At 36.4% G+C, this 24,799-nt stretch overlaps 1 protein-coding gene across 1 annotated transcript in view; it reads right to left on the bottom strand.

Moving 5' to 3' along the window:
- TfIIEbeta (transcription factor IIEbeta) overlaps positions 1-19,945 on the bottom strand; it is a 149,649-nt gene extending 129,704 nt beyond the window's left edge. Inside the window, exons 1-2 of the mRNA XM_090412713.1 lie at positions 19,656-19,945; positions 5,832-5,984 (exon numbers count right to left, since the gene is read on the bottom strand). Of these exons, the coding sequence (XP_090268839.1) occupies positions 5,832-5,976 (145 nt within the window). The 5' untranslated portion in view covers positions 5,977-5,984; positions 19,656-19,945. The remainder of the gene's footprint in view (positions 1-5,831; positions 5,985-19,655) is intronic.
- Positions 19,946-24,799: the final 4,854 nt, after the last annotated feature.

Here is a 24,799-nt window from a genome sequence, read left to right as displayed (position 1 = left end):
AGAGATCAAAATTGTGAGAGTCATGACAGTTTCTTTCTTAACTAGTTTGTCATGTAAAAGTGAAAATTATAGAAATATGGGAGATTTAGAAATCAACTCCAGCTTTATCAACTGGCCATGTTTTAAGATTAAGAAGAATATTATGCAAATGAAAATAAGGATCCTAGATGCCTGGGAGTTATTACTCTAAAGGACTATTAAAGAAGAATGCAAACAGAGCACATATCAACACTTGAGGTAGAAAAACCGATCAAAAGCCTGAAATGGGAAAGGCAGCTGAAACAGATGATATTCAACCATATATGGAGGTTTGGCAGTTTTGCTATGGTTATACTGCATAATTCAGAGGACCTGGTTAAGTCGAATTGGAATCCGGCTTGCATAATTCCCATCTATAAAAAGGGGAATAAAGTTACATGTGAGAATTACAGAAAAATCTTTCTACTAAGTGTTCCAGGTAAGATTTATTTCAAGCATATGCAAGAAAAACTGCAAAAGAGAAACTTGGAGAACAAGTTGAGGTCAGGTCTAATTGAGGAGGGTCAAAATCAGATTTTTGCCACCCCCTGAGGGCATATATCAGGAATTTGATTATGGTGATGATGATGGCAAATAGTTGAAAAAGCATGGGAATATAACAAGGATCTGACAACAGCATGCAACAAGGTGCCCAGAGAAAATCTTTTCAAAAAAGTTACAAATTATATAGGTTAAATGGAACATTATACAGAGCAATAAACAGTCCACATTTAAGGTAAGTCAGCAGTTAGAATTGAAGAAAATCGTTTAGTGTAAAATTAGGTGTAAGACAAGGAGGATGCACACTATTATTCATCATCTATGTGGATCACATTATGAAAGAAAGTAACATTAAACTTGATATTAGAATCAGAGATATCAAACTTAGAGAAATTAGCCATAACATTAAACTCGCAGTATAGAAGAAAGTTTTTAAACTAGTTTTAAGTTATGGATATGAAAGTTGGATTAGAAATAAAGCACTTGATCAGAGATTAGAGACCAAAGACAGGAGAGGAAAATTAGGGGCCTGAATAGATGGCATCAGTGGCAAAATCATATTAAAATTGGAGATATCAGAAAGAAATATTGTTTGTTTTCAAGAATGTCTGAGTAGTGCTAATCTAAGGAGGTGATCACTCACAAAATGGTAGTGGAAAGGTTAGCAAAACAGGTGTTTGATTCCAAGATAGTAGGAAAGAGACCCAAAGGAAGACCAAAAATCTAGGTGAACTGATTCAGTCAGACCTTAGAAGAACAAAATGCTAGATACTACAATACTGGAGTGCTGAAGTAATAGACTAATTTGGAGGAAAATTGTTGATTAGAGATTAATAATAATGCAAACTTGACAGGACTCCAACATAGCCTGAACAATCCTTGAGGGTACATATCAGAAAATTGATGACTATGATAAAATTACCAGTAAATTACTGGTAAACACGCATTTTTCAAAATTTTTATCCAATTACCAGATCTGCAATCCTGAAGAATGCTCTTAAGTAATTCAGATGGTATGAAAGTATCATTGTGTTGTAATATCGTGTTTGTTTCTAGTAAACAATTACTAATAACTGCTGTAACAAATTTGGCACGAAAATCAACAATATCAAGAGTAAACCTATGTTCTTTGTATTGCTGAAACAAAGGTAGCAACACTAGATGTCTCCGTTATAGACTCATTCGCTATCATCAATGCCCTCCTCCTCAGTTCGCCTCTATCATAGCGCAGTAGGAGACTTACAATCTTCACCTTCTGTGTCCTCTATACAACAAGGCTGATTTATATATACTTGTTTTTAATTTTTTGGGTGCATTTTTGTCACATATCACTCCTGACATCTCCTTCCATTTAGTCCGACCTGCCCTAATTCTTTCTTTGACTGCCAAATTACATGTGCCTTTCCTTTCTATGGTTGATTCCAGGTACCATTTAGATACCTGGAATCACCTTCTCTATCCTTGATACTAATTTATTCATGTCCTTCCCTCTCATTAACCATTACTTCAATTTTCTTAGTGTTTATCTTTAGACCTGCATCCTCCAAAATATTTTGCAACTCTATAAAACTCTTTTGGACCACTTCTACAGTTTCACCTGTGATAGCCACGTCATCTGCAAATAACGTATTCCATGGTGTATTTTTGGCTACTCCTTCATAGAGTGTAGCTAAAATAATCACAAATAGAAACGGGCTCAGTGCTGACACTTTTTCAACAGAATTTCATCAGAATTTTTCAACATCAAAGTGGGCATGCATGATGCAAGCCCACTTTGATATTGAAAAATTCTGTTGTTCCAATGCTCGTTTTTACCATCTCGGTTTTTTCATACATTGTTTTTATAATTCTTACTAATTTTTCTGCAATACCCTTCCTTCTGAGGGCCAGTAGATTATGTATATGTATCTAATCTTGCCAAACTGAAGCATTCTAGGTTCTAAATTTTGGTATTGTATGAGGTACATCCAAAAAGCTAGGTCTGGTCAAGAATTAAAAAATGGTAGAGAAGAAAAAAGTGTTATTATATGCTAAAATACCTACATATACTGAGTCCATCAAAAAAATGAATACACACTTCAGCAAAAGAAAAACCTGTATAAAAATTGTAATACTAAATTTATAGAGACATCAAGGGATGAATATAAGTTACCTTTGACTTCTACAATTACACGAGGTGCTCAAAGTGGTTACCATTAGCATCCAGACACTTATTATTACAGCGAACTACTGCTTGGGCAACGTTGGCCAAAGTGTCCAGTGGGATTGCTGCACGTGCCGTTTCATTTTCTTTCTGAAGGGCTACCAGTGTAGCTTGTTTTCTACACTACACTACATCCTTAGAGTCCCCCATAGGCAGAAGTCCAAGAGAATTAAATCAGGTGAACGTGGGGGGGGACTCAACTGAACCTCTTCGTCCTATCCATTGTCCCTGCAAACTTTCATCGAGGTAAGCTCTCACGTCACAGTGGTAGTGAGCTATTTTATTGGAAGAGAAACTGATCATTCCAATAAAGTGCATGAATGGCATGGAAAATGGATGTGTGTAGCATGTCTAGGTACACTTGACCATTAACAGTACTTTCAAAGAAGAATGGTCCTATTAACCCCCCCCCCAGATGACAATCCACACCAGACATTGAGCCCCAGTAAACAGACTGCCTTGTACACATGAACGGCTGGATTTCCTTGAGCCCAGTAAACACAATTATGCCGATTCACTGTTCCATTAAGCTTAAATTGTTCTTCGTCAGACCAAACTATCTTCCTCACAAAACTCCTCATATACTATGTGTTGAAACCACTCACAATACTGCATTCTTTGATAAGGATCATTTATATTCATTGATTGTAATCTTGGGATGTAAACTTTCCATTCAGCTGTTTTAAGAATGCACCATATGCTTGCATTGCTAACTCCTGTCTCATGTGCACATTGTGTAGCAGACTTCTGTGGCAAGTGTGTAAACTGTTTCAACATCATAGCCGAGGAAGCAGGACTTGTTGCTGTGAGAGGCCTCCTGGATCTTCCCTTGTGCACATTCATGATAAGTTTGAGACCCATGGTACCATGGGTCTCAAACTTATCATGAATACGTGGAATTGTCAGGCGTGTTGGATGTTGTGTTGCAAACTCACGCCTCCATTGTCGTAACTTCAACAACATTCTCAAATTTGAAATACTACTTTAAAATGGTCTTGCATTCCTTGAACAACAATCGTGCCTCAGCCATTTTGTTTGACTGTCCTACCGGTCATGTGCTGATGCTAGTATTCATGTGAGTAACGACATCTTTTGAGAGAACATCACACTACACATTTCTAAAGTAATTCGATCCAACTTCAAAAAAAGTCCATAGATGACATCTTTTAAATTCTGTATAAATTTTTATGACGGACACTGTATACTTTATTTTTCCACATAGTCGTCATTGACTTCCAGGCATTTCAGGTATCGTGGCACATCAGCTTCTTCATACCATGTCAAAAAAAGGTCTGCCACCAATGAGTTCAACTACTAAGTCATGCTGTTCTTCAGTTCTTCATCTTCTTCCAAGTGGTGAGATGGGAGCCACTGCTTCATATGCAGAAATAAGAGGTAGTCACTGGATGTGAGGTTGGGATTGTACAGTGGGTGGGTGAAAAGTTCCCACTCAAACTTCTGAATATGCTTAATCTGAATATGTTGAAATGCTTGCCTGAGTTTCTTCAGCATTTCACAATACGCACTGACATTAATTGTTGTTCCTCGCTGAAGAAAATTGACAAGCAAGATCTTTTTTCAATCTCAGAAAACAGTGGCCTCCTTTTTTTAACCAACGGTGTCTGCTGGCATTTTTTTTTTTTTTTGCTCTCAGAAACGATGAATGGTGCCACTGCATTGATTGTTGTTTTGACTCAGCTTTTCTGTAAGAAATCCACATTCCATTACCAGTCACGATACGAGAAAAAAAGTTCATCTCCTTCATTTTTATAATGCCCCAAAAATTTTTGAGCCGATTCCACTTGTTGCTGTTTATGCACATTGGTCGGCATTTTTGGGACCATTTCTGGCACAAGATTTCTTATATCCCAGCTTTTCTGTCATGATTTCATGAATGAATGTGCATGAAACTTCTGGGAATTCAAAAGAAAGTTCAGTAATTGTGAAATGTTGATTGTCACAAATTTTCATGTTCACTCTTTCGACCAAATCATCTGTTGCACATGGCCAGCCACTGCACTCTTCATTGTGAATGTTTTGTGCCTTTCTTTAAACAAACAACACTGCCTAAACATATTGTCACTCATTAGGTTATGCCTGTAAAGCTTATGCAAAGGTTGGTAAATTTCTGCAACACTACTGCTTTCCACCAACAAAAACTGTATCACATCATGAACCTCGCAACTGGTGGGATTTTATTTATCACAGCACTCAATGTAAATTATTCACAGAAGACAACGAATGACAGCAAAGGTAAAATGGTCAACAGCTAGCTAATGAGTCACTCTATGCTACAACATTATGCACCCCCCCCCCTCTCCCATATCTTATTTAGCAGCAAATTGTGAATGGACCTCACCTTCTTGAAGCACCTCATACGTATATGATTACCAAGAGTTCACAAATTAAGAATATAATTCCTTAGTATAGGACTACTGCAGCATTGAACAAAGGGTTTTTGCCATAGAAAGAATGTAGAGGAAGAAAAATGTTTTATGAGTGTGGAATTGAAACGTGAGGGAGTGCTGAATATGTGCTATACATTTTAACAGAAGGGGGGGTTGGGAGGAATCAATGTCAATTCTGACAAATAGTGACCACAAAAATATTTGTAGAAAATATAAACAGAAACTGAATGTCTTAAAGAGAGTGGAGGAAATTGATGAGAAATGGGACATTAACCATAACTACACTTTTCTGTATTAAGTCAAGTATTTTTATTTTTAGGAAACTCTTAGGGACACCAACCCAACATGTGAACAGTATTCAATGTTTGGACATGTATGTGATTTGAATACAATCAATAGCTGTTCAGGGATAAAGTAATGTTTCTAGTGAAAAAGAAAACCTATTTTTTTGGAAGCTGAAAAGGCAATATATTTGGAATGTTTATGCCAAGAAAGACTGAAGGTTAGAATTATCAAAAATAAATCCTGTCTAGAGATCAACTTGTAGTCTATCTGTATTCATCCAAAAATATTTGATACAGTGCAACCTGATTTTAGACTCTCAATCATGTTAGTTTTAAATATCTGGAAAGCTATTTGTCTAGAAAATCAAAAAATAAAATAAAAAACCAAGAAACTTAAAGAAAAACATTATACTGAACCTTTGGTTTTGGAAGAATTAAGGTTTTGCTTAGGTTTTTTTCTTGGAGGTTCAGAGCTTGAGGTATCCTTTTTTTTCTCAACAACTGGTGTAGCAAGTGCTCTTTTTTTAAAGGCTTCTCTTTCTCTTAATAAACTGGGATCCATGCCAAAACCTGTTAACATAAATCAAATGAACAGACTATAAATATAGGATACATCTAAACAAAGTTCAACAATGGAAAAACTTTTATTGGGATTATATTGATCAAGTGTATGTAATAAACAACTAAGTTATACCAACTAGTTTCACCAACTAAGTCTGTTGGCATCTTCAGGGTACATAACTGATGTAAGGCACTAAAAAGTAAAAAACTGTTACAAACTAAAATCAACCGATTCCAATTATATTAAACAAAGAACAGCGCGCGTACAATACATTCATAGAGCGTGGATGATCTCACTTGTTATTTAGGAACGTTCTATAGTTGGCACTATAATTCAGTTCTGGCGAGTTGAAGGATCTGATAAGGGTCTTCCAGATCACGGGCAAGATTAATCCTTGGTTCCTGTTAAGGTTTTGTGTACAGCGGGCAACTGTTGTGGCCTCCTTAAAAATTCGGGAGCAGAAGTCCTCCTCCATGTAAGGAATTGTGCTTCTATCCCACTCTATGGTATGGTTCGTTCTTGAGAAATGAAACGCTAACCCCGATTTTTCTTCTCTGTTATTATTGATGTCACCTATATGTTCTTTTTGCCTAATTTCAAGGCTCCTTGAAGTTTGGCCGATGTAATTCAAGCCGTACGAGCATGGTATGTTATAAACTCCAGCATATTTGGAGAAATGATGGCTATCTTTTGGAGATCTTAAGAATTGTCTAATCGTTTCTGTGGGTTTAAAAGGCCACTCTTATTTTATGTGGTCTGAGGAGTCTAGCAATCTTATTGGAAACTGTCCCTAAGTATGGAATGGCGATGGCAGAAATATAACGTACATCATCTTGTCGTCTTTGTTGGGGTTCAGAGAAAAGTATCTTGTGGACGAGTCTTCGAGGAAATCCATTCATGGTAAGGTTGGTGGATATCAGGGATAGTTCTTCCTGGAAGTCTTGTTGATCTGTTGTAAGGAGAGAGGCACGGTTCTTCAACATGTGTACAATACTAAGTTTCTGAGAAATGTGGTGTGAGGAAGTGAAATGTAAATAACGTCCTGTATTGGTAGGTTTGCGGTAAACTGAGAGGTTGATACCACCATTCGGAAGCTTCTTAATCAAAGTGTCCAGAAATGATAATTGGTTATCTTCTTCAAGTTCTAGAGTGAATTTGATTGTGTGGTGTAGAGAGTTATATTTTCTTAAGAAAGTCGAACAGGTCCTTTTTTGTGTGGTTCCAAACGATAAAGATATCATCCACGTATCTCCACCATACTGTGGGTTTAGGGTCTGTTTGAGTTAAGATTTTACTTTCAAAATCCTCCATAAAGAGATCAGCAAAAGATGGAGAGAGGGGGCTACCCATTGCAAGGCCAGTCAATTGCTGATATATGGTTTTATTCCATAAGAAAAAGTTTGATGTTAAACAATGTCGGAACAGAGAAGTAATGTCTTGTGGGAGCAAACTTCCTAAAATGTTGATCACTTCCTCCACAGGGATGTTAGTGAATAGAGATGTAACATCCAGGCTGGCGAGTAAATCCGTATTGGAGATAGAGATGTTGTTCAGTTTCTCAAAGAAATGTTGCGAATTTCATATATAAGTGTCCGAATTATGGATGTGAGGTTTGAGGAGGCCTGCCAGGTGTTTAGATAACAGATAAGTTGGCGAATTGATTCCATCCACCTGGCAGGCCTCCTCAAACCTCACATCCATAATTCGGACACTTATATATGAAATTCGCAACATTTCTTTGAGAAACTGAACAACATCTCTATCCCCAGGTGGTGCAAAGACCGATGTATCCAACTATTGACCAATCAGTATCTCACGAGTGGTGGTGAAGATTTTGGAAAAATTACTTAGGACTCACATTCAGAAATGGATTGACAGTGAATCTCAACTTTACAATGAACAACATGGGTTTACTAAGGGAAGGTCATGTTTTAGCAACTTGCTCACATTCTATAACAAAGTTACCATTGAACTAGCTAAGGGGAATTAATATCCATGATACTTTTGGATTTTGCTAAAGATTTTGACAGAATACAGCATAGTAGACTGTTGCATAAATTGGAGAAAATGGGTTTGGGTTATGCAATATTAGCATGGATAAGAGGATGGATGACTGAAAGATATCAAAAAGTGGTATACGGAGGATCTGAGTCTGTAAGGTTTAAGGTAACAAGTGGTGTATCACAAGGATCAGTGCTTGGTCCACTGTTATTTAATCTGTATATTAATGATATTGTTAAGGATTTGACAAGCGACATATGGCTATTTGCTGATGATGCAAAGATAGGTAGGGTAATCAGGAATGCTGCTGATATGCAGAACTTACAAAATGATGGGTGTCAATTCAATGTGAGTAAATGTAAAGTCATTCACTTCAGCATGATTAGATATCCAATGTCATATTATATTGGTGTGATTAGGTTAGAAGAAACTGACTTGGCTAGGGATCGTGGAGTGTTAATAGATAGGAAGTTGAAGTTCAGGGGTCATGTAGCAAAGATTGCAAATACAACTCAAAAGATAATTGCAATGCTGAAACAAACATTCACATGTAAAGATAAGGATGTTATTTTGCCTCTTTACAAGGCCTTGATAAGACCTTACTTGGGCTATTGTGTGCAGGTCTAGTCTCCTCTTTTCCGTTGTGATTCTGATCAAAGGAGGGTGTTAAAAATGATATCAGGATTGTGGAATACTAATAATGAAGACAGACTGAGAATCTGTAGACTGCAGACACTAGGAAACAGGAGAAAGAGGGGTGATATGATTGAGACTTACAAACTTCTGAAAGGGTCATACAGGATTTCAATTGATGGAATTTTTCAATTTATGGAGGGTGGAGAAAGGATGAGAGGGCATTCTTAGAAGCTGAGAATGAAGGCCGCCAAGAAGAATGCGAGGCTAAATTTTTCTCTCAGAGGGTGGTGCGTGATTGGAATGGATTGCCTTTGGATGTTGTGAGTGCAAACAGTGTCAATGAATTCAAGAATAAGTATGATAGCTGGTGTATGTAGTATGTGGCCTCCCTCGATGAGTCTCTGACTCCCTAGAGGTCTGTCTTAATAATAATAATAAAGAAACAGGAAAAGAATTGATATGTGTGGTGGTAAAATAAACCCTTGCATGGCTAATTTTTTTGAGACACAGAGGAAAAAATTGACGGCACCAACACATGGCAGTGGCTACAATATGATATATTAAAAAAGAAACAGAAAGAATTCTAGCTGCTCAAGAACAAGCATTACAAGCTAATACAATCAAAGCAAAAATTTTGAATATCAATAATAGAAGCAAATGTAGATTATGCAATCAGAAAGATGAGACTAGAACATCTAATCAGCATGCAGAAAGATAGCCCAAAATTTGATAGGAATTTGATAATGAAAATTCTTTATTTTTTCATCGATATCTTTATCATTTAGATATGGTATTATGCAGCCTAATTAATTAAACTGTCATTTTACCTACTATTATAATAATGGAATTAACTCATGTAAATTATTCCTTATTCGTAGAATTTTTGCCCACAGCCATCATCAGTACAACTACAAAGGCTTATTAAACAATAACTGCTATATTCACAAAGCGCAACCTAAGTAGCTAAGGTTAAATTTACTAAATTTATTTTTTTAAAAAAATGTGTGTGTGTGTGTGTATATATATATATATATATATGTATACAATTACAAGTTGTCTTTCTCCCACAAGGGGGGAAAGACATAAACCATTGGATCTGTTTAGGTTAGGGAGTGAAGTAACGTTTCACATGTTTCTTTGTAAAGCTGTTCCATTAGGAACCGACTTTTGTCTTGTTCCACTGAACTCTATGTCTAGTGTTGATGGCATGCTCTGCAAGTCCAGACTGTTCAGGTTCAATATACTGAATATATGACTTGTGTTCTTCTAACCTGATCTGAGCAGATCTTCCTGCTCAGATCAGGTTATTGTTAAATTAGCCTTTGTAAATTAGCCCTTGTACTGATGATGCCTGTAATACTTGGGCGAAAATTCTACAAATAAAGAATATTTTACGAGTTAATTCCGTTATTATAATAGTAAGTAATATGTCTACTCACGGTATTTCCTTACTGAAACTTAAACTGTGTCATCTACTCTATTATTTTCTATACCATTTTTTTATCTAACATGATCTTGATCTTAAAATGCCAGGACTTGTTTTCTTTTGTGAGGTTTTTAAATTGTATTGTTGCCTTATTTTGTTAAATTCATAAACCAATTTTTGAAGGTTGCGTTAATTGTAATATAATCTTATTATCTACATACAGCAATACATTGATAACAGTTTCTCTGGTTAACTGTTGATACTGTGTTTTATTGTTGTTTTCCATTTAGTAATCTGATCAAATATATATATTAAATAGAGTTGGAGATAAACTACATCCCTGTCTGGCACCTTGAATTATTTCAGTCTCTTTTGTTAATTTATTATCTAACTGTAACTGTATTTTTTGTATCTTTATATGAACTTTGTAGAGCTTGTACCAAATGTAATGGATACCTTGTTTTTCACAATATTCCATAGTTTTTTCTGTATATTTTATCAAAAGCTTTCTCATAATCTATAAAGGCCATATGAGTTGTTATTATTATTATTACCCCAAGACCTCATGGAGTCAAAGACTCATCTGGGAGGTCCTTTTATCACACACACATCTCATCATACCGAGCCTTAAACACACTCAAACTCTTTGCAGATACCACACTCTCAGGCAAGGCATTCCAATCATTCACAACTCTGCACGAAAAAACCTGCCTCTCACTCCCCTACTAACACCCTCTTTATACAGTTTCCATGATGACCTCTGGTTCTCCCCCTATTTTCTGTAGAATGATCACGCACTATTTTCTGTAGAACTTCTCCAGCATTGATCCTATAACAATCCCTTCCAACTTATAGGTCTCTATCATATCTCCCCCTTCCTCCTGTCCACCAGACTCTGCAAATTACATCTTCTCAATCTTTCCTCATACTCTACATTCCAGAGGTCAGAAACTACCTTAGTCAGTCCCCTTTGAACCCTTTCCAACATCTCTTCATCCTTCTGAAAACCAGGTGACCAAATCTGGGCACAATAGTCAATGTGTGGCCTAATCAAAGCCTTATACAATGGAACAAGAATCTCCCTACTTCTACACGTCAGTGTTCTCCACATCATTCCCAGAAGCCTTTGTGTTGTCTTCACAATTTTGGTCAAGTCCCTAAGGCCTTCACACCTTATCCACTATCACCCTCAGATCTCTTATTTCTTCCACCTCCAACAATGTATATCCTCACCAAGCATAAATTCTGCATCCCATCTTTGTTTTCCAAATTTTAAAACCTTAAATTTTGCAACACTGAACTAACATCTCCATTTCCGTGCCCAATCACTCAATTTATTCAAGTCTTCTTGTAAGGCCACAACATCTTCACCACTCTTCATGGTTCGTCTCAACTTTGCATCATCTGCAAACAACTGAATATCTCCATCCAAATCTTTACCTATATCGTTAATATACAAGTTAAACAGTAATGGTCCCAAAACAGATCCCCTGAGGCACTCCAATAGTGACTTTCCTTTTCCTGGATATCACTCCCCCATACACAATTTGTTGATACCTATCAGATAGCCAGTCTCCAATCCAATGCACTAATCTAATATCCAACCCCATCTGCTCTAGTTTGACTATCAATTTATCATGAGGTACTCTATCAAACACCTTTGCAAAATCCAAGTATATTACTGTGTATCCTTTTCCCCTGTCCAAGGAAGCAGTCACTTTATTGTAATAAGTAAGATTACTAAAACATGACCTCCCTTTAGCAAATCCATGCTGTCCATCAAAGATAATACCATTGTTATCAACCTAACTCTGGATCCCAGTTCTCACAAGCTTCTCCAACAACTTAACCACAACACCTGACACACAGATAGGCCAATAGTTTGATGCTTGAATTCGATCACCTCCTTCCACTCCTTAGGGACTTCACTGAGTGCAAGACTCGTATTAAAAAAATATGTCAAGACAAGTGTCAACTCCCTGGCACATTCCTTCAGAATACATGGTGATGTATTATCAAATCCCACAGCCTTATTAACATCTAGTTTACTCAACTCCCCATACACCTCTTGCTCACTTACAGTCAGTCTCTCCTTCTCATCATCTACTGTGCAAGACTCATATTAAAAAAATATGTCAAGACAAGTGTCAACTCCCTGGCACATTCCTTCAGAATACATGGTGATGTATTATCAAATCCCACAGCCTTATTAACATCTAGTTTACTCGACTCCCCATACACCTCTTGCTCACTTACAGTCAGTCTCTCCTTCTCATCATCTACTGCTCTCAATCTCTTCATGAAGTCACATTCACAAGAATGAAAGACCTTTATAAACTGCTTATTAATTATCTCCACTATATCTTCTGCAACAGCTGTCTTTATACCATTTTCTCCAATCAATGTCATCCTTCCATAATCATTCTTTCTTTTGCTGGCTACATATCGAAAGAACTCCTTAGGATTCTTTTTGGCTTAATTAGCTAACTGCTGTTCATACCTCTGTTTAGCTACCATCACTAACCAAGTCACCCTCCCTGCCTGGTCTTTTGTAGACCTCATGGAATTGGTTATTTCCACTTCTCTTATGCTGCCTCCACAATGCCCTTTTTCTCTATATCGTATGCTTAATCTCTTTATTCATCCATCTCACACCTACCTTATTTAACCTTCTCACCCTTGGAATACACTTACACACTGCATCTACTAGATAGTTTTTGAAAATCCCCCAAGCTGCATTGATCTCTTCTCCAGCTAACTCCTCATTCCTAATTTTATTTAATTTAATTAAATTCTTGTCTTTTTTCAATAATTTGTTTTAACACAAATATTGTCTATATATGATCTTCCAAGTCTGAAGCCATTTTGTTCTTCTGAGGGTAGATTATTTACAATATTTCTAAGTCTTTTATTCAGAATTTTACTGTAAATTTTGTAACCTGTATCTAATAAACCTATTTCTCTGTAATTTCCACAACCATCTCTGTTTCCTTTCTTAAACACAAGGTTTTTAAACTTAGCTTTTAACCAATCTGATGGAACCTCACATTTCCTCCAACAGTTATTTATTAATTTTAAAAATATGTGATGTAAATATTCTCTGTTATATTTCCAAAGCTCGGTATTTATGCTGTCTAATCCAGTTGAATTTCCATTTTTTTGATGCTGGCCTGGTTGGCTGAGAGGTTAGCATATTTGCTTTCCAGCCGAAAGGCTGTGGGTTCAAATCCTGCTATGGGCATGGATGTTTGTGATTGTCTGTGAAAATACTAGTGGTGGTGGGCAGTAGATGGCGCTGGTGATGATGATGGTAGTTGCGGTCACCCTCCCTTGTCTTGGGACTCCCTGGAGGGATCACATAATAGTACCATGTAATAATACCATGGGATAATAAAAAAATATCCCATGGTATTATTACACCAGATCATAGATGTCAAATTCATGTATTTTATACAGCACCTTTTCTGGGTTGTTATAAAGTTCACATTTGGAAATATTCATACAATTTAGCAAATGCATTGGCGATGCTTCCTCGATGTTACAGATTTTACATATGGGGAAGACTTTTATGCCACTGCTAAACTTGATTGGTCTTCTTTGATGGTAGCTTCTGGCTTTTCTGCTGAATACCAGTGGTGAGTTATGTCCTGGAGAATTGTTCTTTTTATGTTTTCTTTTTGAGTGGTTTTAAAAAGATCGAAATCTGTGGTATCACTTAATGTTGCAGCCATTTTTGCTACATAATAATAATAAATTATTATAATTATTCTTTCTTTCATGCTTACATGGTGATCAGAACACATTTTGAAAAATTATGGAGACAACTACCGTGTTATAGATTAAAACTTTAGTTTATTATAAACCAATAACACGGTAGTTGTCATATAAACTCTATAATACAGTAGTTGTCTCCAAAATTTTTAAAAATGGATTATAATTATCTCCATGATCAGGTGGCCAATATAATTCATTGTCATGTATACAAAAAATATGGTTTCTGTACTTCTGATGGCAGCATAGAGACAGTAGTGAAAAACAAAATAGCAAAAATTCTCTGGAAATAGAAATACAAACTGATCGGCATTTAGAACATAACAGACCTGACATTACAATTATTGAACATGGACAAGTTTGGATTACTGATATTGCAGTACCCACCAATAATCAACAAAGATTTGGAAAAAATCACTAAATACTGAGATCTGGCAATCAAAGTTGGCTTAAACACACCAAAGTCATTAAAGTAGTTATTAGTGCACTTGCTGCAATTTCAAAGAAGCTATCCAACAATTTAAGAATCATCATCATCATCATACGTATCAAGGATTTAGGCCTAGTATGGCCTGTTCCGGCCTTAGAAGTCATCGTTGAATCATTTAAGAGGACGTCCTGGTTTTCTTTTTCCTAATGGCTTGTACTTTAAGGCTTGTTTTGGTAATCTTTCTGTTTTCATTCTTTGAACGTGTTCCATCCATTTATGTTTATATTTTTTAATTTTTTCAATTACTGGTTCTTGGTTTAATTCTTTCATAATATCTTCGTTTCTTTTGTGATCAAATAGGGTATACTTTGCAGTTTTTCTCATAAACTTCATTTCTGCTGTTGTTAATCTTTGTTTGTCTTTTTGTTTTATTGTCCAGATTTCGCTTCCATACATTAAGACCGGTAGGGCTAATGTATTGTATACTTTTAGCCTGGTTTGTTTTTGAACTAGGTTTGGTTTAAATATAGAGTTAATTACTCCTGTTATTTTTAAATATTTTGCAATTTTTATGTTTATATCTTTTTCATTTTCATAAGTGATCATACATCCTAGATAGTTAAATGAATTCACCTGTTCTAAGGTCTTGTTATCTAATACTATTTTAGTTCTTGCTGGATCCTGTCCTTTAAAGGCCATAGTTTTTGATTTTTCTGTTGATATTATCATACCATAATCTTTGGCTATCTCATTTAGATTTAAAATAGCTTTCTGTAAGTTATCTTCAGAATTTGTAATTATTATTTGGTCGTCTGCAAAGAGGAGAGTGTTTAAGTTAACTGTAGATGAAAGTTTAATTCCTTGATGTAAATTTTTACTCCATTTTATAATTATTTCATTTAAGTAGATATTAAAAAGAGTTGCTGAGAGGGGACATCCCTGTCGGACCCCTTGGTTTATCTCTCTTGTATATGATAGCTCGTGATTTAATCTTTAAGAATACAAGAATTAAACATCAGTGAAGTGACCACATATGATCTACAAACAACATCATTACTTGGACAGTCCATATTTTACAACACTACCTGATAGCCTATTCTTAGATTCTTCAGTAGAATCTGAATTACTCTCTATTTCCAGTCAAACTTTTGTTTGAACGATATCTTGTTTTCACTGTGTTTCAGTTGGGTAAATAATAATAATAATAAATATATATATATATGCACGCACGCACACACACTCTCTCTCTCTCTCTCTCTCTGATGGAAAGAAGTCAACAGACATCCTTATGAGCAAATCCCTATGAGCAAAGTGCATCGTGCCATGTAATGAGTCACATGTCTGTAGCTGGTATAAATTGGAGGAATATGATCCACAGAAGTCAGTACAACTGTGTCTGGGAGAAATGGCTATGAGAAGGGAACTGACAGAGTTTGAAAGAGGTATTGTGTTAGGATGCTATGTTGCATGCAAATCTGTTTGGCAAATTGCTAACAAGTTGAGACATCCCAGATCAACAATCAGTGATGCCATACTGAGATGGAAGTGCAAGGGGTCAACTGCAAGTGATATCCACAGTGGACAACCCATCACACTCACTGAACATGATCATAGGGTGCTACGAAGAACAATATGTAAAAACTGACATCCATTCATCAGCTGACACATTGAATGTGGAGTTCTGAGAATCGATTGGAACAAAACTCTGCACAAAAATTCAGAACCAAGATTCACAATATGGGTTTCCATAGTAGGACTGCAATATGCAAGCCCCACGTTACTCAGACTAACATGTGGCATCGTTTTCAGTGGCACAAAGGGCATGTACAGTGGGACATGGAAGTTTGGAAAGCTGTGTTGTGAAGTGACAAATCATGCTACACCCACTACCAAGCAGATGGATGAGAGTAGTAAATTTCTGTGGAATGTCTCTTAACAGAGTGCATAACCCCAACTATGAAATTCAGAGGTGGCAGTGTCATGGTATAGTCCTGTTTTGCCTGGTTTGGTTTCAGACCTCAGTTTGTGGTGCCACAAACACTGAACATTCTGGACAATGCAATGCTTCCTACTTTGTGGCATTCTACAGAACTCACCACTGTCTCTTTCAGCAAGACAATGCACTGTGCCATAAGGCTGCTGAAACTGTGTGGTTTGTGGAGACGGATGTCACCACACTTGACTAGCATCCACAGATCCCTGATCTCAACCCTATTGAAGATCTGTGGGATGAACTGGAGGTAAAGGGACATCTACCATACAACATTCCAGGACCTCATTACATATATACCATCTGCATTCAGCAGTCATTCTTTAAAATTCATTCTTTCTTTTACTTGCAGAATAATGATAGAATCTTTTGGGTTGTCTTAAGCTTGCAGAGCCAGTTTCTTTTCATACACAGACTTAGCTTTCCGTACAACAGTTGTGACTCTTCTGGCCTACTGCAATATGGTTGTATCAAACCTCCCAAAATTTGGGAACTAATTCTTAGGCTGAAGTTGTTAGCATCCAGGAATGTGTTAGCAGAGCTAATCTCAGGTGGTATGGTCACTTAAACAAAATGGGAGAGGAAAGATTAGCAAAACAAGTGTTCTCTGCCAGGTTGGCAAGAAAAAGACCCAGAATACCAAGATATAGGATGATTGATACAGTAAAAAGTGCCTTAGAAGATAGAAATATAAGATCTGATAATGTTGGATTCTTGACAGGTAACAGACTGATTTGGAGGAAAATTTTAAATAGGAAGTTAGTGGTGATTTAAGTTTTTCATGTAGTACTATCATATCCTGTACACCCCTTAAGGGTACATATCAGGAATTTGATGATAATGATGATGAATTCTTAGGCCTGCCACCCAACAGCACCCACAGAGAGAAACCCTCATAGGACTTTAGACGCTCTCATTTCTTCCACTTATTGTTTGTGTGTGTTTTTGTATGTGTTATTACAATTTTAACATTGTATCTCAGATGTCTCGATGAGTCTTGACAGACTTTATGTTCTTAGGAAGGACCTCCCACAATGAGTCTTTTGACTCTATGGAGGCCTGAATAATAATAATAATAATAATAATTAAACCTGTCATTTAATTATATTATTCTATTAAAGTGTAACATGAATCATCATCATCAGTTGCATCAGTCTTGGGACTGGTAGCTCAGCAGCAATTTCCTCCATTCTGCTATGTCATTGGGCTTTCTTCTTAACCTCCTGGTAACTCCTCAAACCCGTGCTGTCTTTGACTTGGTCTGCCTCTTCTTCTTTCCCCCTCTATTTTGTCTTCAGTTATTCTTTTCACAAGTCCATCATGTCGAAGTATATGTCCAAACCACCTATCGCTTCTAATTTTGATCGATTTTATTCGAGTTCTTGTTTCATTTATCTCTCTCAGGACTTGTTGGTTTGATTTTTTTTCTGTCCATTTTATTTTGTTCATGCGATGCCAGCACCACATTTCAAAAGCCTCCAATCTTCTTACATCTTCTCTGCCTAGAATCCAGGTTTCACATCCATACAGTGCAATGTTCCATATCAATGTCTTTACTAATTTTTTTTCAATTGTAGGTTGAGGTTTCCTGTTAAAATGCTTTTCATCTTAGAGAATTGGGCTTTTGCATTGTTTATTCTTGATCTTATGTCTTCTCTTGTTCTACCATCTTATGTTATTAGGCTACCTAAATATTTAAAACTTTTCACTTGTTTTATTTGTTCCCCGCTGATGTCTATATGCTCTGTATTGATAGGAATTTTGCCTGTAACAATTATTTTAGTCTTATCTGTGTTGATTATCATTTTATATTTTTCAAGGTTATTATTTAGTAATTCTAGCATTGTTTTTAACGTTCTTCTGTTTTCTGCTACACGAGCTATGTCATCAGCAAATCTTATACACATAACTTGCTCACCATTTATCTTTATGCCACTATTTATTTTATCTTTAGTTTCCTGAATGGCCTTTTCAATACATAAATTAAATAAAAGTGGTGAAAGTATACATCCTTGTCTTACTCCACTCCTGATATTTATTATTTTCTCCTTATCATTGAGTTTAATCCATCCGTTTTGATTTTTGTAAATTTGATAAAAATTATTTTCCTATCCCTCAAATCTATGCCGATATCAGTTAGACAATTTAGAAGTATTTGCTGGTTTACTTTATCAAACGCTTTCTCTAAATCAAGGAAGCAAATGTAAGTATTTTGACTAAGGTCTAATCTTCTCTCTATTATTGTTCTTAAACAGAGTATTGCCTCTCTTGTTCCTTTATTCTTTCTGAATCCAAATTGGTCTTCATCCAATAGACAATCTATTTTTGAATAAATTCTATTTTGAATAATTTTTAGCAGAATTTTGCTAACATGTGGGATTAAAGCTATTGTTCTAAATTAGCTGCATTTGTTTGCACTATTCTTTTTTTATTGGTATTATGGTTGATTTCATAAACTCCTTTGGTATTTCTCCTCTATCATAGATTTGGGCTATTAGATAGAGTAAGGTTTTTGTCTCATCACCTAGATTTTGTAGCAGTTCTATAGGAATATTGTCTACACCTGGACTTTTTCCCTTACTCATTTCAGACAGTGCTTTATCAAATTCTTCTCACATTATTGGGGGTCCTAGATTATCTTCATTTTGATTTTCTATACTGGTAAGTATAGAAAATCAAAATGCCTATGTTGATACTGGTAAGTATCAACATAGGCTTTCTCTATGTTTTCTTTTTTAAATAATTCATCTATGTTATTACACTGTTCTTCCAGGTATTCTTTTTTGGCATGGCTACATTTTCTTGTACATACAAGAAAATGTAACATGAATATATAGGTGAATTAGCCGCGCCATGTTTACCTGAAATTAAATAATGTATCCCCTCATATATAGTGTTTTATATCATACCGAAATAAAGCCTCATTGCAGGAATCCATATGTATCCAATAATCAGTTTTGTGTCTCCATGAAGGCAGAAAATAATATTAATTGTCTCTATTATTGTTATTATTACTACGGAAGACTCATCGGGAAGGTCTGCTTTAGGCCCCACAAAATCGACTGTACTACACGTTTTAGATTTAAAGGTCTTTAAATCTATGGTACCACTCTTAGTGGTATAAAATCTCTACATATTAGGTGTATGGGACAAAGTGAAAAGAATTCCACACATATTTCAACGGTTGTACATGGTAAATAAACTACTCATAAAACCCAACTTACAGAACGCGACCTGTTATTACTACGTAATGAAGCTGGAGAAATGGACAGAAATTGAAAAACCTGACCAATTTCTAAAACAAAGGTGCAAAACATTTATAGGAAAATTATTGTTATTATTATATCTCTATGATAATCAAAAAGATTAATGATGGAAGTTCTTTAAATTAGTTGATAATCAAACATATTTCGAAGCAGTCTTACCCTATTTAAAAATGTCACAATTAGGTCCTGCGAAGTCTAGAGAATATAAATATATGTTGACATGAAGATATTACAGGATCATTTTATTCTTACTCCAAAATATCGAACACACATATATATATATATATATATATATATATATATATACACCTGCGTTAATATGCAGGATATATTACACGAGCTTTAGGTTCTTAATCTCATATAACGAACATAACGACAACAGTAACCAGAAACACATGTAATGCTTCTGTTTGGTTAAACACGATTGGGTAAAAATTCTGGAACACTTGCACCTCGCCAACAAAACAACTTTCATACAATTTTGGTTTATTTTGTTTTATATTGTATTTTATCTAATTTATTTTTATTGACTGATTGATTAGTTTTATCCATCCTTTTAATGCCGACCCCATTAAAACGAATTTAATGTCGTTACTCCTTGCTGCATCCCCCTAAGGCAGTGTTTCTCAAAGTGTGGTACGCAAACCCCGGGGGTTCGCGAAAGGTCTTCAGGGGGTTCGTGACAATTTTCGGCTATGCATCATTAACGCATGGAATAAAATTTAAGTTTGAGATCGTTAAACGTTCCTATTGTATAACTGAATAAGGTACAGAGACATCTGCAGGCTGTGTAATATGTTTCTCAACAAACAGTGATTAGAGACAACTGGGTAAAAACGGCACTAGCTAATGAATCGCATGACCCTCTCCCACATAAAATGCTGTATAGTAGACAATCAAAACCATATGGTTTTGATTGTCTACTATACAGCATTATACTATATACTACTATACTATATTATACTATATACTACTATACACCGGCAACATATGGTTTTGTTTGAGTGAACGTGTTAAAACTAAGAAATATATGTTTCAGTATTATATAAGGAATTCGGTTGAAGAGAATTAGCATTTCAACAGAACTGTCGGCTTGCCTTTGTCAATTAGTAGCACGATCTTTTGTTAATACCACACCAATCATATGAACATATGGCTTTCTCGTGGAAAAGTCCTTACTCGTTTATTTGAACTTCGGAATGAACTACAAGTTTTTCTTGATGAAAAGTTTGAATTGAAAAAGTATTTACATAATTGGAAATGGCTCAGTCAATTAGCATACCTGGCAGATATATTTACTGTATTAAATAGTCTTAATTTATCTTTACAAGGCAAGGAAATTTCTATATTTCATATCCAAGATGAAGTGAACGCCACATTGGCAAAAATGAAGTTATGGCAAAAGCGGGTTGGTAATGGAGAATTTGACGCCTTTCCATCGCTTCATGAATTGCTCGAAAGTTCAAATAAACAAATTGATGATGATGTGAAAATTACTATCATGCAGCATTTAAAAAGCTTACAAATGAATCTAGAAAAATATTTCCCTGCATTGGACATTAATATTGAGTGGATAAGATACCGTTTCAATAAAAACAAATTTATGCCAAAGGATCTATCGTCAATAGAAGAAGAACAACTTTTAGAACTAGCTTCTGATGGTTTCCTAAAAAATAAATACAGCGAGAATGTGTTATCATCATTTTGGCTACAAATACAGAATGAATTTCCTGAATTAACAGATAACGCTCTAAGGTTCATTTTTCTATTTCCAAGTTCATATCTGTGCGAAGTGGGATTTTCGGCACTTGTATATATTAAGACGAAGAAGAGGAATCGCGTTATAGATGTCGAACCGCATCTGAGATTGAAATTAACAACTATAGAGCCAAATTTTGCTGAAATTTTATCTCACCATAAGCAGTTCCACTCCTCTCATTGATGATAAATTATTTCAAGTAAATAAAACTTTATAGTATCTTTATAAAGTTTGTTTTATTAAAAATAAATCATATGTTTTGTTTACATGAACATAAAAAAAATCAACTAACGCCTTTTATTCCCTAATAGGGAGTAGGCGAGACCATTATACCCTATCTAGCTTTGGAGACTGAGTGGGCAGTTCAATCTCCACCGGTAGCCAATCAGAGATAGCTGGCCAATGTCTATCACTAATTATAGCAGTCACCAATGAAGAGGCTGGCAAACAAGTGCTGCCATCTCTTGGTATCTAACCCTAACAAGATAGGTCACTGTCTGAAATAATGTGGGTACTACGGTCGATTTTCTTGAGTTTATGGGACGAAAAACCCGAGTTTCCGGGAGGAAAAACCCGCTTGCCTGTGCGAGAGATCGACTAACTCGGGAACCGGTCGAAGATAGGCTTAGAAAAAGTTCCTCCAGTCAGCGACTAGACTAGAACCTAGGTCTATCTTCAAGCGGCCAAGCGCAGAGGACGCAAGCGCCACTTTCACTGAGCTACACAGCCCTTGTTTACATGAACATATAAATTCAAATAAAATAGATATTAAATTTTTTAATTTTGTAAATTAATTTAGTAATTTTAATTAATTTATTTGTTTTAATAAATTAATTTATTCGTTTTAATTAATTAATTTATTCGTTTTAATTGATTTAGTTGTTTATTTTTGATTAATTAATTTATTTTTTAATTATTTTATTAGGGGGTACTTGGTAATAATGAAAATTTAAGAAGGGGTCTGCAGATATCTGAAGTTTGAGAAACACTGCCCTAAGGGAATATTCATGCCTGGAATCCCGTGTGTGTGTGTGTGTGTGTGTGTGTGTGTGTGTGTGTGTGTGTGTGTGTGTGTGTGTGTGTGTGTGTGTGTGTGTGTGTGTGTGTGTGTGTGTGTGTGTGTGTGTGTGTGTGTGTGTGTGTGTGTGTGTGTGTGTGTGTGTGTGTGTGTGCTCACGGGGTCGGCTGCCTGTTCTTTGTGACGAAAAACCCGAGTTGCCATGTGGAAAATCCCTACCTACGTATGAAACTGGCTTATCCACTTTGGGAAATGAAGTGGTGGACAGGATCCAGAGATTCGGGACCCAAATTGTGGCAAGTACGAAATGCTCCCTATGAGAATAGATTGAAGGCCTCTGAACTTCAAAAACAAGCTGGTACGCAAATAACAGGCGATTTAATAGCACCATATAAGCATTTGGACTGGTGTCCAAAACCTAAGGCCAAACATTATTTTTAAAGATTACAATATCAAATTCAAACGAATTAGTTTGTGGCAATTTGTATAACTGACTGTTTCGAGTAGAAAGCAGGAACACATTCAAATTTTCGAATCACTAGTAAATCAATCACCTGGTAGCAATTAACATGATAAAAAGCAAAAGGCTGCCTTCACCGAATTGTGTTTAAAGAAAGCTGCTTTCATGAAGGAATAAAATTGCAAACGTTGACACCTTGTAACATCTAGCACATCATCCAGATGATTTCATGTGGGGAAGAATTATTTGAAAGCTTGAAGACTGCAGAATTAATGATATTGCCAGAGACTGTGCAAACTCAGTGTTGTATCCAGGCTCTGGACAGTGTTTCGAACTAATAGAATTTATTCCAGACGTTTGCTAAGATGTCGCCCTCGCTCTATCATGGGACATGAAGACAGATTTTTGGTTATAACAGCAAAACATTATCGACGCACGCAGAAAGTCGGCTCCATTCAAGGCAGGCACGCCGATAATATGTGCCCAGACTTCTGCGACAAGTAGACCTACACCCCAGAAGGCCTGTATTCTGCTTTCCACTATCCACAGTTCATCGTAGTGCACGTTTCCAGTGGTGTTCCATCCATAAAAATGGGACAAGATACCAATAGGCTGATGTACCTTTTACAGATTAGTGTCGTTTTAATATTTCCTCATATTCTTGACGACATTGATCTGGCGGGAAAGTGGTACTGCTTACAAATGCGAGAATGTTCCTGAAAGGGATAGACATGAATGTGCTGGAATGTTGGTGTGGGGAAACATTATACATTGTACTTATATATTGTACTTAATTTACGCACTGAGCAACAAATGCTGAAAGTTACTGTGACTTGTGAAAGAAATTGCAATGAAGTTCTTTAACGTCATGTTCAATTGTTCTGTGTTCATTGTAAATGAAGAATTCATTTTTATGGATGACAATGCCACGGCACATCATACGCGAGTAGTTGAGATACTTCTGGAGACCGAGGATATTAATAGAATCGAGTGGCCAGCACACTCTACAGATCTCAACATCATAGATCTCTTTTCTGCTCGAAATTCCTCTCCAGAAAACAAACAAGGCCTTATCCTTACTCTGAAGGAGGACGAGTAGTGGGTTAGTTTATCTCAAGAATTCCTGAATCCCTTGGTACTGATCATACTTAATTTTTATGAAATTTACATCATTTTTTATGTAATTAAATTTATTAGAATACTGGCAATAAATGAATGTCATATTTTTGTTTGTAGTCAGGAATTTTTAGGACTACATATACAGATAAATATGTAGTCCGTCCTCAGCCTTTGAAACCAGTATATCATAAGAGCATCAGCTGGGACTCTGACAAAATTATCTTCTTCTTTCACTATGCCTTATCCCGTGTTAAACGGGGTTATCGTTCCCATCTTTAATGTTCTTCTTCCAGATTCTCCGGTCCAGGGCATCTTCCCGACTCCATCCTTTCTCCCGAAGATCCTCTGCCACCTTATCCCTCCATTTGAGTTTGGGACTGCCTCTTTTCCTCCTTTCCTCCACCTCCATATGCTCCACTCGTTTACCAACATACTCTTCACTCCTTCTCTCTACATGACCGAATCACCTCAGCCTGCTTTCTTGTACCTTCTTACCGATCGGTCCCACCTTGATCTTCCCTCTGATGTAGTCATTTCTTATCCTGTCCTTCGTTGTCACACCACTCATCCATCTCAACATTCGCATCTCCGCCACCTCCATCTTCCTCTCCTGTGCCTTTGTTATAGGCCACGTCTCCGTGCCATGGAGCATCGCCGGCCTCACCACCATCTTATACAGCTTTCCTTTCATCTTGCAACTCACTCTCTTGTCGCACAGGACTCCGCTCATCTTCCTCCAGTTCATCCAGCCTCCTGTTATTTGGTGATGTATTTCCCCATCCAGGTCACCTTCCTCTCGTCGACCGACCCAAGGTACTTGAATTTCTTCCCTGAAGTTAACCTTTCACCCTGGAGTCGTATAATCATATCCTCGTCACTCCCCGTTGACATATATTCGGTCTTTACCCGGTTAATTTTCATGCCTCTCTCCTTCAATACCTTTCTCC

Source organism: Typopeltis vanoorti, chromosome 23 (genome assembly GCF_054136105.1).
Source record: "Typopeltis vanoorti isolate ZY-2024b chromosome 23, IOZ_Tvanoo_1.0, whole genome shotgun sequence".
In the NCBI taxonomy this organism is placed as follows: domain Eukaryota; kingdom Metazoa; phylum Arthropoda; class Arachnida; order Uropygi; family Thelyphonidae; genus Typopeltis; species Typopeltis vanoorti.
The sequence above is the reverse complement of the archived record's forward strand: the minus strand, read 5'-3'. Positions and strand labels throughout refer to the sequence as shown.